Genomic DNA, 15,533 nt, shown 5'->3' on the forward strand with positions numbered 1-15,533 from the left:
AACCTTGGCATGTAGGGAAAAAAAAACACACACAAACCAGTTTATGCCAAGAGGATATTTATGAAAGGGAAGTGGGGATAGTGTGGCACTGAAGCATATGCTAGTTTATATTCATAGAGCATTCCCAATATGGTCTCAGCTCATACCTTGACACTCCCTCTTGTGTGCATGTGCTCCTCTGCTTTACTTTTTCTGTCTCTCAAACACTGGTAATACTTGGAAATAGTCAGATCTAAGCTAAAAATACCATTTATAAAAGAGAGGAAAAATATAGTCTGGGTCCGTGCCGAATTACTCAGCACACTCTTACATATCTAATACTGCCTGTATTGAGCCGAGACAGAAGCTGGTTGTTGTTGATACAGATCTCTGTCACGTATGCACACATAGATGCACACACAAGCTTTGCAGGTACACAAGTGAAGCTATTTTTACACCCGTCTTACAGAAAAAACAACCAACCCATGTTTGGAACCATTTTTTGCAGCAAACTCAGCTGATACTGACTTCAGTCTTCACTGCCAGGAACTCATTTTCCCCTCTCTTCCTCTGACTGACTGTCCAACTCTCCATCTGTCTCCTCGCCTCCATCCCTCTCCCCCTTCCTGCCACCTCCCCCCTCCCTCAGTCTCTTCTATTGTTGCCATCTCTTGTTTGCTTTGCATGGATTTTGACTATAGCCAAGGGGCAATTTTGCATCTAGTACCAAGTTCACATACAAACACACACACATGCAAGCATGCACAGAAGGAGAGGGGAAAAAAAACTTGCCTTTAGAGAATTTGTTTATCAAATGTGCTGTCAAATCATGTCAGGCATTTCACATCAGGACACATTTTCCAGCCTCAGGCTACCCAAAAGAAAGCATTCAAACAAGAGTGTGTCACAATGTAATTTCCACAACTTTCTCCACTGTATATTATTCATATTCTATAAATAGAGAGCTTTAAATGTGAGTGCACAGAGATCATTTTTTCAGAATTGTAAATTTATGTTATTAACGTTGGTGTCAGGGATTCACTAGGAGACACACCATAAATCATCAACCAAGGAACATATTCATGATGCAGAAAAATGCTTCTTTGTAAAACATCTCGCTAAAACATGTCTTGGGGTTTCAGGACCACTTCCGTGAATAATTTACAGAAATTTCACGAACAACGATCAAGGCAAAACATGAATTATACACGTTGGTTTTTACACAGACTGATATGTGTGAGAATTTAGCTTTGTGTGTTTTGGCCATACCCTGAGATGCTTTGTGTTTCTGAGCACACTGTGGGAAACCTGTGAAAGTTCTACTCATGCATATTCTCTTTATAATTTAATTTGAGAGTTGGATATAGTGCAGTCACAACAAGTTAGGTACTGTACTTCTGTTGTCGTCAGAGCTATCAGCAGCACTGAGGGCAATTAATCTGATTTCCTTCTCCCCGTTCTCTCATCCATTTTAGTTTCATGTCACTCACTCCATTTTAGCTCCCCGGAAAGATTCTTCTTCACTTATTTTCCCTCCACTGTCCAATTTTCTCCATCTCCGTCATTCATTTGCTTTCCCTGATTCTTGAAATCTTTCTCGCCCACTCACTCCACCCCTCATGGTGCTCTCTGCCTCTAAATGTCCATTTGTCTTCTGCTTGGTTGCTCTGACCCATATAATATTGGACAACCCCTCTATAGTACGTCTGACTTTTCAATCCCAAAATCTTCTCCACTTACAAGATAAAAAAAAACTTTACTTTTAACAGCAGGTAGAAAATGCAGCACTTAAGTAAAGCAATTTTAGAGGAAGAGGTTAACTGTGCTTTGTCCTGCACTCTTTATCTAAAATTTCTGTCCTTTTGCCCACATGTCTTACTACTTTCTCCTTTGAATATAATGAATATAATGAGTTTTATTCTTTGCACTAATCCAGTTTCCCCATTTCTTCTCTTTCAGTCAGGAGCTGTGCGCCAACATGGCAGCTGAGAGTCTTGCTGAGCTCCGCGATTGGCTCTTTCTGCTCCTCCTGTGCCTCACCTTACTGGCTGAGGTGCTGGAGCTGGCGGCAGCGGCAATTGCCATGGAGACAGGCGAAGGAGATGAGGGCATTGTTTGTCCTTCAGTGTGCCGCTGTGATGAGGGTTTTGTCTACTGCAACGACCGTGGCCTCAGCATAATTCCTCCACTACCGTTAACGGCTGCCATCCTCTACTTGCAGAGCAACCGGCTAGGCAACGCCGGGCTGCCTCCTTCTCTAGAACGCAGTACTTCTATACGAGTGATATACCTGTACGCTAATCAGTTGGATGAATTCCCTATACACCTCCCGCCTTCGTTACGGGAGCTCCATTTGCAGGATAATAACATACGAACGTTACCGCGATCAGCTCTAGCCAAATTACCATTACTAGAACGTTTACACCTGGATGATAACTCTATATCAACAGTTAGCATCCAGGAAAGAGCTTTTTCTGGGACTCCACGGCTTCGATTGCTGTTTCTGTCTCGAAACCACCTGTCAAGCATCCCTGCAGGCTTGCCAGCATCCTTGGAAGAGTTGCGGCTGGATGACAACAGAATCAGCACCATCCCAACACATGCTTTCCGGGGACTCTCCTCACTTCGACGCTTGGTCCTGGATGGGAACCTGTTGGCCAATACACGCATTGCAGATGACACTTTTTCTCGACTCTCCAACCTGACTGAGCTGTCACTGGTACGGAATGCCCTGCAGTCACCACCAGTCAACCTACCTTCAGCTCACCTTGTACGACTTCATTTGCAAGACAACGGAATGACCCACATACCAAGGGGGGCACTGGATGGGATGCGGCGGCTTCAGCGGCTGGACCTGTCTGGCAACAATCTGACCACTCTCCCTCGAGGACTACTGAAAGACACAGAAAGCCTGGAGATGCTACTGCTGCGAGGAAACCCTTGGTACTGCGGCTGCAACCTTCGCTGGCTCCACGCCTGGCTGCACAGTCGGGGGTCAGCAGTGACAGTCAGAGGCCTGACCTGTCAGGGGCCTGAGCCTGTAAGGGGCCAGAGCCTCAGAGACCTAACCTCCCTGATGGAGCAGTGTGAAGGCCCTCCTCCTGGTCCCAGTACTGGAGCCGGGGTGAACCCAGCAGAAAAGGATGTAGGAGGTGACAATGGTGTTGGAGGGAGCCAAGCAGTAGCTTCAGTCCCACATGGCAGCACCACCACCACCTCTCTACTGGTCCCCACACAAGGCTCCCTCTTCACACTACGAGCCAAGAGGCCGGGTTTTGTTATGCCTCTACCCCCAGGTGAAGGGGGGCAGGTACCTGGAGAGACCCTGGAACTGACTGTAAAACCTCTCTCTTCAGACAGTGTACTGGTGAGTTGGTTGTGTCCACAGCCAGCACCTTCCTTCCGCCTGTCATGGCTGAGGCTGGGTAGCAGTGCAGCTCTTGGTTCAATAACAGAGACTCTGGTTCCTGGAGAGAGGAGACAGTACCTCCTTACCCAGCTCACCCCACGCTCCCATTACCTCATTTGCCTGCTGCCACTACGACAGGAGCCCTCATTCGGGGGTTCCAGCATGGGTTCATCACGAATTGGCAGCATAGACACGGACAATAAAGACTCAGCCCCAGCCTGTGCACAGATAGAGACTGGAGAGGCTCTGGTCAGCTCGGGAGGGGAGGGGTCAGATAAAGAGGGACAGGACTCAGAGCTCACAGCCTTGCCACTGGCTGGGATCATTGGGGGTGCCACAGCATTGGTAAGCCTGCTATTAATCTTTGGCATCTTCTGCTGGTATGGACAGAGGGCAGGTTACATGTCTGGGGACTCAGGTTCATACAGCAGGGGCCGAGGTGGAAAGCATTATGATGACTATGTAGAGTCAGGCACCAAGAAAGACACTTCCATCTTAGAGATCAGGGCCCCTCCTGCAGGGTTTCAGATGACAGCTATGGCCCATCAGCCTTTGCAGTCTAAGCTGGAGGATGTCACCTACATCCACACCATTTTCCCCTCTTCCTCCTCCTCCTCCCAAGCGAATGGGACCTACCGGAGCAGCCACGGAGCTGGCAGCCTCAATGGCACCATCCTCAGCCAAACCAACCACCATCATGTTACTTATGGTACCAACCGTGGCTACAGAGAGGGTGGCATCCCCGACATAGATTATGCCTACACGTGATGATATAGGTACACACTCTGGTTTGGTCTGGTCACATTTTGTCCTTGGTTTCCAAAGTACCCTCTGTGCCTCTGCTGGTTCAATTCTAATTGGTTTGCTAAGTAGAAAAGACTGATTTCAGCTATGTGTATGTTGATTGGACATTGCTATTGAGTGACAGAAGTAACAGTCCTACTATACTCTACTACTGTATGATACTTTATACAGTAGGCCCTTCTTTTAGCGCTTACTTATAGTTATAAATGGTTACGTTTTCTCTTTTGGATATCTCAGTGTCTTTCAAACCTACTGTTCTTCTCAGCTCATAGTAATACACAGTAACTTATTTGAGGTTGATAAACTAGGCTTAGCTGATTTAGCAGGAGATATATTTATAATATGAGGAAAAGGCACTTGATGTGTATAGAGATAGCTCTCATATCTTCCTACCAACTGTAAGCTCTGTGCTGTATAGATAAAAGGGATGACAGAAGGAGAAATCAATGGTTGTTAAAACTCACAGATGACAATGCATCATGGTTGACATGAAAAGATGCGTTCCTAGCACCCTCCCTTCCTCTGGTTTACTCTCCTCTTGTTTAATTTTTCCTCCTTTCCGCCTCTTCTTCTTTTTTTTTTCTTTTTTTTGGCTGAGGCTCTTTCCTTTTATTTCTCTCGTGTCTTTTGTGGTGCCGTGAGCAGAGGACGACTTTGTTCTCGCCAAGGGAGCTGACAGCAGTGATAACAGTCCTGACAGAGACGAGAGACACAAACCACAGCATGGGGAGACTAATGAGAGGGAGAGAGAGAGAAGTGGGGGTGATGGATAGATAGATGGAAGGAGAGGGAGAACATAAAAGAAGACAAGGGTAGAGAGAGTGGTGCTGGAGATGCTGAGAGAGGTGTGCTGGCTTAAGGCAGAGAGCGAGGACAGAAAAGAAAAGGAAAAAAGGAAGATAAGTGGAAAAAGGGCGTGTGACAAATGCAGCGGCAGGAGGTAAAAAAGCAGACAAAAGGAAAAGAAGATGGGGGATTGAAGTGAGTGCAGACGGAGTAAAGAAGAGGGGTGACAACTGGAATAATGTGACATCGTCATCTAAAAATGGCTCAAGTTTTACCCACAGTGCATCCACTACTGCTCTCTGCAAATACTTGATTGATAACAGACTGCACATTTCCTCCGAGGACTGATGTTGTCATTTGTTTGTGATCATTACAAGTCAAAGACTCATTATAGAATATTTTTGGGCAGTTACTTTCACCTCATGTATCATTTATTGTCACCACAACACAGTCCCATTTACACGACGCATATTGTAATTTCAAAAATGTTAGTAGAAAGCAATGACAAGACAATCAGAGAAAACAATTAAAATAAAGTGATTGCAAAGACCACAATACAAAAAAGTCTCCCTCTTAAAATTTGCAAAATGCATGCACCTAATTTCAAATGTGGCCTGGTCTCATTATTAAATTACATTTGCAAATGAAGAGAAAAAAAAAAACCCAATTATACATCTTATAATAGTAACCCATTAACTTCTAGAGGCTGGTTAAAATTATTTAACTGAAAATAAGCAGATAATAATTTTGAGTGGAAGTCAGAACTCCTCTGGTCTAATTACTCTTTGCTAAAATTCACTTCAATATATCTTCCCAACTTTATTTTTAAAAAAATATTTAATTGTTGCATTGGTATTTAAATGGGGGCATCAGTCTGTAATATGGACAGGTTTTATATTGTGCTATTTACACATATAATCATATAGTACTTGGACTATACTGAGGATATACTGATAGAGAAACTGATTATGGATAAACACAAAGCTTTTGCATAATGCAGTAAATTAAAAAACATGGCCAAATGTTAGAATAGTTGACAAATTAGCAGTTTTCACAATTTCCTGATGTTTTATAAACCAAACTGTTCACTTATAAATAAACACAATAATCAGAAGATTAAACAATTAAGAAAATTATTTGTTGCAAGATGGTATTTCAGGTGGTATGAGTCACATGCAAAACCTGTCTAAAAATGTCAAAGCTGATCTGATGCGCTCTGGGAGATAAATTAGTTGTTAGTTGACTCAGGTCTCCAGTTTTATAGGCCTTAGTACAGAATGGTTCTGTTAACAGGAATCACAGCCTGACCGCTACACTGTGCAGTTCAACTTTCTGACTGCTTCTCAGCAACCCCACTAATATACTTTAAAGGAGGAGGAACTTCAAAGGAAAACTAACAAACAGCCAGAGATTAAAAGAGGAAGAGGAGAGGGTAGAGAGAATAAAATAAGAAAGTAAAGAGTGAGGCTGTAGAGGGGTGGATGGGGAGGGGTTGATTTGGATAGAGCCCGTAAGTGTTGAAACCCATTCTTACTTTCAGTAGCTCTCTTTCTCTTCTCCAGCCTGTGTTACTGTGCACCAGTAATATTGGAAGAGCTCCGGTGTGGGTTTTTACTTTTTTATGTATGCATTTGTTTTTGTTTTTTTCTTTTTTATGAGCACTGAAGCTTCCTTTTACTCCGTGTAGAAAATCCTTTTCCTTCAAAAAATGTCACCCTCGGATGTGATGATGAAAACACTCTTATGTATAAACATAAAAATGGGTGAAAACGCTGTTCCATTTATTGGTCTGTTGTCTTTTTTTCTACGCAGATGAATAAAGACTCCTAAAAGGAAAAGCAGTTTCATGAGTTCTGTGTGTGTGTGTGTGTGTGTGTGTGTGTGTGTGTGTGTGTGTGTGTGGGAGGGGGGGTTATTAAACCAGAAACAATGGCTGAAGATATCAAATAATGCAGTTGAATGTCTTTAAAAAATCAATTTGAAGCTCCGATTATTAACATGATTTATGCTAAGACGGAGCGGACCTCGTTAAATCACACACAGTGGATGAATTCATCAGCTGCTACATGCGCCAAATCAATTTGGAAGAATCTGCCAGCCAAAAGGAGACGCATGTGATTTTATCTTGGGAAGTCTGTGAGTACAGTAAGTGTGTGTTTGCATGATTGTGTGTCAATGCATTTGTATAGATGTGTTTATGCTTTGTGCTCCTGCATTTGGGTGAAGATGTGCCACTGATTCTAAATGAGTGCTAAAGCTTGTGTAAGCATGGATCAATATAACGAACAGGGAGTGTATAAGTGTCCATCTTGAAGTAACTCTTTGTGATGGGTGTGTGAAGGAGGGAGGCTGATATATCGCATGTACTCTGGATAGATGTGGTTTGTTGTGCAGTATGTGTTGAGTCCATCTGAGAGGGAGACATACAGACTTTCTATGAATATTTGTCTAAAGAATCCGTGATTATATGTGTCTGTGCAAACACATTCTGTAAGTCTGATGCAGCTGTACCTCCACGTCTGTGCTCTTAACAACAATGCCCTAAATTCCCATCAGTCATTATGGAGGCCTTTCACTGTCACAGTCCATTATCTAGCATCTGGCCCTCTAGCTTAATTATACTAACACACATTACACCCAACAAAATGATTATACTCAAAGACTCAAACACATCTCTGTTCAGTCTGAACAAATGGGATCAAAGTGAAATTTTCAGACATGCTTCCATTAAAATGTTAAATCTAGTGTGTCATCTATCTAACACTTAAATATTCAAGGAGAAAGAGTTATTTAATCTATACTAACAAGAAAGAAGTCCAATTGCCACAATTCATGATTGAGAATCTTTGCTACACATATAGGAACAAGTAGTGTCTTCAGTTTCAGTGCCTGCACTAAATTCTTCCTCTGCATTATAAACCCCACGCTAAAGTGTTTCCTCACTAAGTATGATGTAAGGCTGCAGTGCACAGTAAAGTGTCTTCTAGTGTTTGCATGCATTATCAGCTTCTTTAGCAAAAGGCCACTGTATTCCTCTAAATGTATGCATACAGTTACTTCAGATGTCATCACTATGAATCTACACTCAACAACCAAGAAAAAGTAAGTGAAAATATGCTTTTGTAAATGTTTTAAAAAAATCAAAAACTCTCCCTTTCAAAAGTATTCAGACCATTAATTCAGTGTTGAAGTCCCTTTGGAAGTAGTTACAGCTCTGTTGTCTCAGTGGGTAAGTCTCTAGTGACGTTCTCTCAGACAGATTTGGGCAGTTTATTCCATTCTTTCTGACAGATCCTCTCAAACTCTTTCAGATTCAAAGGGAAACTTCCAATTGAATCTGCTATATTCTTGTCTTGTTTTGCTGAGTTCAATTCTGGCTAAATGCTCCATGTCATTGTCATTCTGAAATTTGAAATGTCATCCTAAATCTCAGGTCTCATGCACTCTAGAGCAGGTTCTGACAAGAACTTCTCTGTATTTGGCAAACTTCATTCTTCCTTTAATTATGATCAATCTCCATGTGCCCTGCTGCAATGAACCCTTAGCTTGATGCTCCTACCACGACACTACTCCATAGGGATGGTATTAGCAAATGAACAGTGTCGGGGGGTCACCAGATGTTTGGAGTTCAATTGTTGTCTGAGACAGGAGAATAAATTTCCTTGTGATCTTAGAGTCCCTTAATGTCCTCCCTGACCTCCTTTTTGTCCGATTACTCAGTTTGTCTGGATGGCCAACTCTAGGCAGGGTTCTGGAGGTTCCAAACTCGTTCCATTTCCCAATTATTGAGGTCACTGTGCTCCTGGGAACACTCTGAGCTTTAGAAATGGGATGCATACCCTTATTCCTGTGCCTCACCACAAAATGTTATTGTGGAAGTCTAGAGAGAGTTGCTTGAACTTCTTTGAACTCATTTTTTGTCCTGTCATGCAGTGTGAATTGTGGGACCTTATAACTTTCCAAACTATATCCAACTGAATGTACCTAGTCAGTGTTTTAAATAACCACGTGTGGACTCACGTCTCAACACAATTTAAGGTAAACAGAACACACCTGACAAGAATTTGTGTGCAAAAAGAGAAAGAGTAGCAGTTTCTGAAGTAACTACAAACATTTCCCTGCATGGACAAGTAACAACATGACTGTGTTTTTGCATTTTGTTTGTTGGATAAAATGTTACTATATATTCTAATAATCATTGAAGGTAGGATAAGAGTTAAACTGACAGGACTGTTGGAGCGATCATTAGTTTCTTTTCAGAAGTAAACTGTACACACAGCTGTTGTGGGTACAGTGGAAAACAACATGAACAGATATATTATGTGGACATGGGAGCTCTCGCTCTTTTGAAATGAGAAAAAAAAATGGGTATCTGTACAGAAACAAAACAAACAAAACATTACTCAACATTGAAACAATATTCCACAAACCTCTAACCCAAATCCTTTCCATAGCTGTAAATCCAACACAAATTCCAATTACCTTCAAAAGTCATTCTAGTTGGACACACACCTGTGCACCTTTGAATGACAGGGGACCGGTGGTCCCAAAGGACCACAGTGGGGCTGGATAACAAACAATGACACATTTCCCCTCACACATGAACACTGCAAGAAACTAGCGAAATACTTCACAGGCGTGAAATGATACAACAACAACAACAAAACATTAAGCCGCGGTGGTCTCAATTCCTATATAGCAATGGGTGGATTAGACATCACTGGAATAAACATGGCAGAGAGCAAACTAAGACAGCCCCCGGGAGATTATAACAACACCAACTGTACGAATTTGGCTGCCTATCAGAGAGCCACTTTGGTGCCACTGTAAGACGCCTCGAGTGAGAAGGGAGGAAAAAAAACCTTCCAAGAGAAGTTCTGCTATAACCACAGTGAAAGCGTGTACAAAAAGATAACCAAATTGCCCTTGTGCTGGAGTTGTCCTCTATTCAATTTTCCAGCCTTGTGTGTTTTATCTTTTAATTTAGCTTAATTACGAGCCTGTTTACCACTGGCTATTTGTAACCTGGAAAAGGAGCATCTGAAATTGAAGAGAATTAAAAGGCATTTATACGGCTATTTCATTCATAATGCATCGTAGACTGACTAATTGAGGGATTCCTTTTCTACGCACGCTAAACCGCCAGCTATCCAGTTTCATCTACTGCCTACATCAGCGACTGTGACGAGGAGCAACACTGACTGAGGGGTGCTTCAGTCTCTGTGCTCCTGTGGATGTGGACTTCCAAAGCTCTCAGCCTTCACTCATGGTCGGCTTACTGCCCGCCTCTGCGGGGCTACACTCTGGACTGCACAGAGACCTCAGCACTTGTAGTTATGGCAACTTGTGATTTCTCTGGAGTACTGACTCTCAGCCTTTCTTCAGCAGAGGCAGACACACCGCAGCCAAAAAATAAATGAATTCCAGGAGCATGGTAAATTATTCATGACTTAGTTGAAAATGCCACAGAGTAGATTGTGATCATACCAGAGGTCGAGCACACACAACATCCTGCCGGATGTTTCATTCATTTAAAGGTAACAGGCGAGTTCAAGGCTGAAAAACTGAAATGAGAAACACATCAACAAATATTTAGCAAAATAATCACAGCATTAATCAGAACCGTTAACCTACAGCGTTATTTATACAGCACATTTCAAACACGCGGGTAAAGAAAAGCATAAGATGAGCATTAAAACGCAACAGTCATTTAAAATAAGAATAAAATAATTTAAGACGGAATAAAATTTGACTTTTTAATGGTTAAAATCAAATTAAATGCATAAAATTAATATAGCCTATGATTAGCCATATAGCAAATACAATTTAATTGCAGTAATGAGCTGTACAGTTAGTTGTCCCAAATGGAACAAAGGGGGAAAAAAGGGTCAGTAAAGAAACCAATAAAAGGCACATGACGACGGTATAATGAATGAATGGGTGAATAGTTCACTCTACTGGAGATGAAAGCGCAAATGAGTTTCTCTAAATCTCTAATCTTGTCCTGATGGAATTCAATATTCTTCTTAATGTCAATTAATCCCATTAAAATACTTAAACTAACTACAAATGAATCCTACTAACAAGTTATATACTCTTCAATTACCCTGTAGACCTATTTGTTTGTCCCAAAGCTATTAAAACACAATAAATCAGAGGACTCCAGTGGTCTAGTGGTTTAGGCCAGACCATGAACTTCAACGTCCCCAACCGAGCGGAAACAATCAGTCAATTAATCCATTATTAGATCAGAATTAAATTAATTGGCAACTGTTTTGATAATGGATTAACTGTTTTAACTTATGTTTCAATTAACCTTTGTCCAATAAAAATAGCCAATATTTTCCACTTTTCCAGACAGTAATGAAGATTTTATTTTTAATATATTATAGAAATAGTAAGTTCATTATAACTGTTTTAACATACATTATTATAAAGACACAATTAACCAAAATGAGTTCTAGCACCAGTTCTTAGTCTGATTCTGACTCGGCAATGCAAAAGTGATGAATATCATTGTTTGTAAACATTTGCTGAAGAACAAATGTTGCACTTGTACATTGTAATTTCACTTAGCAGTAAATAAAGTGTATTGGTCAGGGGCTAATACACTTTATTTACTGCTAAGTGAAATTATTTTGGGAAATTACTAAACATATTCCAAAAAAAAACTTTGCTTTTGTTTTAGTAAGAACCATTGGCCTAAAGGCTGAGTGAAATGCAGTAGAGAAGCCTTTTCATGTTTTTTCTGATAAAGATAAAAAAAAAGATAGAAAAATCGCAGGCTTCTCCTTTAAAAGTGCAGCCACTGTTGAATCATGAGCACAATATACAATCAAATAAGCATTATGTGCATATTTTAAATCATACAAAAATCAGCAAAGTGTGCAAAGATAATAGGCTCACGTGCACATGCAGACCAAGAACTCATCACATGCTGTTGATCTTGAAGAAGACACAGTAAGTAAAGGGTGTAATAAATCGCCTCACTGCTTGACATTACTGTGATTGAGTTATCCTTTGTATCTAATACATCATAGTGTCCTTGATACTTTTATGAAAGACAAACCTTCAGTTTACTTGATACACATCAAATTGACCAAGGAAATGTCCTTGCTCATGTGTGTACAAAATGCTTTAATCAACTAGAATATTTAAATACAATGGTATGCATTGAACAGATTTGTAGGCTACAACCAGATGTTCTTAACCTGGACTAACATCAGGAACCATGCAGGATGTTTCAAACAGTCACGATCTTGACCTTTTGATCGGTAAGAGCCTGCCGTATGCAACTCAATGCACTAAATCCATCGTGTTCCACTTTCAGAGCACATCGTATAATCTACAAGCTGATGCATCTACTGATCAACCTGTCTGTCAGTCTGGCTCTAACCTGTGCTGCCTGCTCCACACGTGGACACAGGCAACAACAGGATAAGTGGATAAATAGCTCCTATAAATAGTCTTGTCATTTCCTAAGCTCTGATAATGCAGCAGGGCCAACAGCATGCACATCGGGCACCACTTCACAACAACGCCTGACAGATCGCAATTACAAGATGGTAATTGTGTGCTGTGTGTACTCCCTGTACTCTCTGTGTGTCTGTGTATGTGATTATGTGACAAAAGCGTTGTCTGTGATGAGGACATGTGAGCAGACAATGAGGGCCCCTTGTATTTGCTGGTGGAGAGAGGGGGAGAGGAGTCAGGGTTGGTTTAAAGCCCATTTTGGAGGTTACATTGATATATCCTTTGTACTTTGTTCACTAAGCTATGATTATAAAGATGAGAGAAAATGAAGGCTTATTGTCAGGCTGTATTATACTTTATTATTCAAATAACACTGCCTACAATGAGGATAATCTTCCCCGAATTTGCTTTTAATTTCCATATCTAATTTTTTCCTCATTTCGTTTTGTGTGTTCAGTTCCAGTCAAAATTATTTGCACAGCTAGTTCAGTGAAACAGGGTTGAATTCAAATGTAACAAGTGTAAACGAACAACATCAATCATCAAAGGTTGATAAAGTCATTAAAAAAGCCATTCATCAGGTAAATGTGTTTTTTTTTTAACAGCTCAAGTATTTGACCTGAGCAGCCAAGGAGACGAGGACTTTGGATGCCCAGCCAAAGACTTAATGCTGGCCTGATTACTCATCTGGCACCAAAACCAATATTTGAAAAAAGGCCAGGCGATACACTATTATTGTCATAAAGACTTGCGAATGCAAACTATTACATCGATAGTAAGAAGTGCATTAAGCAAGACAGAACAGAAAATTGAACTCTGCCCTACACAGGAGAAGACACAAGTTTGGCAGCTGGCTGCTTTTCAACCTGCACATTATTGTCACACTGTCAGAGCTTTAGCAGACTTGCTTCACACATTATCAACTGCCCTGGTCACAGTAATTTTTAACAGCTTCAAGCGAACCACTTGTCAGACTATCTAGCAGCATCTGAGCACCCTGATTTTAAGATTGTTGTTTTGAAAGCAATACATGGATTGGAACCAGCCTTAATCTCCAACCTTAGACAAACTTTACATTTCCAGCACCCCTCACTGTGAAACCAGTTAAGCAGCACAAACAAAGGGTCTGTTTATTAACAGCATAAAAGATCATGACTTAGTTTTATAAGCTTAAGACTGGATCACATTTTGTGATCAATATACGCAGAAAAACAGGAAATTGCAAACAGTGTTTATATTTTTCTTGTGACTGATGATCAGGAAAAAAGAAAAAGAAGGAGGTGAAGAATTTCTCCACCTAAACTAACACTAAATCTAAGAGTGCCACAATTGCACACATTTTCTATACAGTTTCTTATTTTAAAGTTCAATATCACACGCCAGTGTTAAATGCCACAGCAAATGGCGTTTGCGACCCATGCTGCAAACTGCTATTTGTAGTTCCATACATGAATTTATTTGTGGCAGCCCTTCATGATATCAACAGACTCACCTGTGAGTACGCTGTCAGCACATGTCCGGGTAGCAGCTAGGAACCAAACTGTCCAAAATGTTATTGGCAAACATGTAAGAAGCCTAGATAGTAATGATAGCTACTCTAATGACAAAATACAGCTGTGAACAGTGCTCATATATACACACCAAGAAATAAACTGCAGTTGGCAGCGCACCATTTGCCAATGTAAACTTGACCTTCAGTGAAATAAAATCTGTACAGGCTGTAACTAACTTCTCCTTTCAGCTGTTAAGAGATTTAATTGTATGACCTGCAGCTCTCTTTCTACCTCTGCAGAGGTCGCCGTGCTTTCTCAGGTGGAGGTGAAGTGAATATTGTGTAAACAAAATCCCTAAGTCATTATTTCTGTTTGAGCTTTTTGAAAAATCCTACCACTGACATGTATTTATGAGCTCTTCTGCAGTTTCAGTATGCACCTCGGAGGTCTCGCAGGTCAGGAGGTGACTGCGTAATAAGCTGTTGTCATAGTAAATCGGATGCTCAATACATGAACATTGTTGCCACAAATTCAATGAATTCTGCAGAGCACATTAGCACAATGTCATTTTCTGGATAGAGATCATGCTGGCAATAAGATGCAGACATAAAAATGGTATGAGGGCAGCCATCAAGTATCACTGCCAGTAATAGAGATCCACTCTTTTGTCTTCACAGGGCCTGATGCTTACTTTTTTTTCCCCCAAGAAGCTCATTTGCTCAGCAAAATAGCTTTTATAAACAAGGTGGAGGTTTGATTTTTATTATTCCAGCATCACATTTGTTGTTTGCTAGCACAAAGGCTTCAGGATTAAATGGAAAGAACAACAACAAAAAAAAAAACTAAAAATCTGATACCTCAATATTTTATACACTAAGCTTTGGGTGTGGAAAGGTTCAGTTCAACTGCTAACCAAGAATCAGTGCAGTATTTTATGAATTACTGTCTTTTTTATTGCTATAAATAGTGCTTTTTATAGTTATTATTTTAAAACAGAATAAACTCAGATCTACAACAATTTTCATCTATTATTTAAATCTAACAGCATCAGCAGCAAAAAAAAATATCTGATGAAAACACTGTATGTTCATTTTGGGGCTGCAGTCTGTCATACTATTAAATTATGTTGCATTACACTAAAAGCAGTTTCTATTTCACCACATTTATATCAATAAAACTAGGACAAATACAGAAACTCATCTATGTATATCACACTACAGTTTAACAGCAGCATCTTCCACATGGATCATAGCTGAATATATCTGAATCAATACCTTCAAAACAGGTTCAAAGAAAAGTGAACATTATCGCCTTCATGTAGGAGGATTTATTACAGCACTGTTGGATTAGACTGACTTAGTGAAAATTCAATAATTCATTTCGACAACAACAAATTCACAACGGACTCAAAATCTCCCTTGAATTAAATGTTAAATAACATAAAATAACACAGTGCTGTGCTGACATTGGGTGAGGTTTAAAAAGCATAAAGAATATAGAAATAAGTGATAGTGACTGATGTCTATGTTCTACATCCTCTCTCTGCTCCTGATGTGATTCATTCCTGGGCAGGTAGCCTACTCTTGGCA

The 15,533-nt window shown here is 40.6% G+C and overlaps 2 protein-coding genes across 6 annotated transcripts in view; one reads left to right on the forward strand and one right to left on the reverse strand.

Annotated features, from left to right (window-relative positions):
- flrt1b (fibronectin leucine rich transmembrane protein 1b) overlaps positions 1 to 6,860 on the forward strand; it is a 32,231-nt gene extending 25,371 nt beyond the window's left edge. For all 3 annotated transcript variants that reach the window (XM_026358068.1, XM_026358066.1, XM_026358067.1), the window contains exon 3: positions 1,939 to 6,860. In XM_026358068.1, the coding sequence (XP_026213853.1) occupies positions 1,958 to 4,156 (2,199 nt within the window). In that variant the 5' untranslated portion in view covers positions 1,939 to 1,957 and the 3' untranslated portion in view covers positions 4,157 to 6,860. The remainder of the gene's footprint in view (positions 1 to 1,938) is intronic.
- The window catches only part of macrod1 (mono-ADP ribosylhydrolase 1), a 105,418-nt gene that overhangs the window by 76,537 nt on the left and 13,348 nt on the right, over positions 1 to 15,533 (reverse strand). The gene's annotated exons all lie outside the window — the stretch shown is intronic.

This window comes from Anabas testudineus, chromosome 10, assembly GCF_900324465.2.
Source record: "Anabas testudineus chromosome 10, fAnaTes1.2, whole genome shotgun sequence".
Classification (NCBI taxonomy): Eukaryota; Metazoa; Chordata; class Actinopteri; order Anabantiformes; family Anabantidae; genus Anabas; species Anabas testudineus.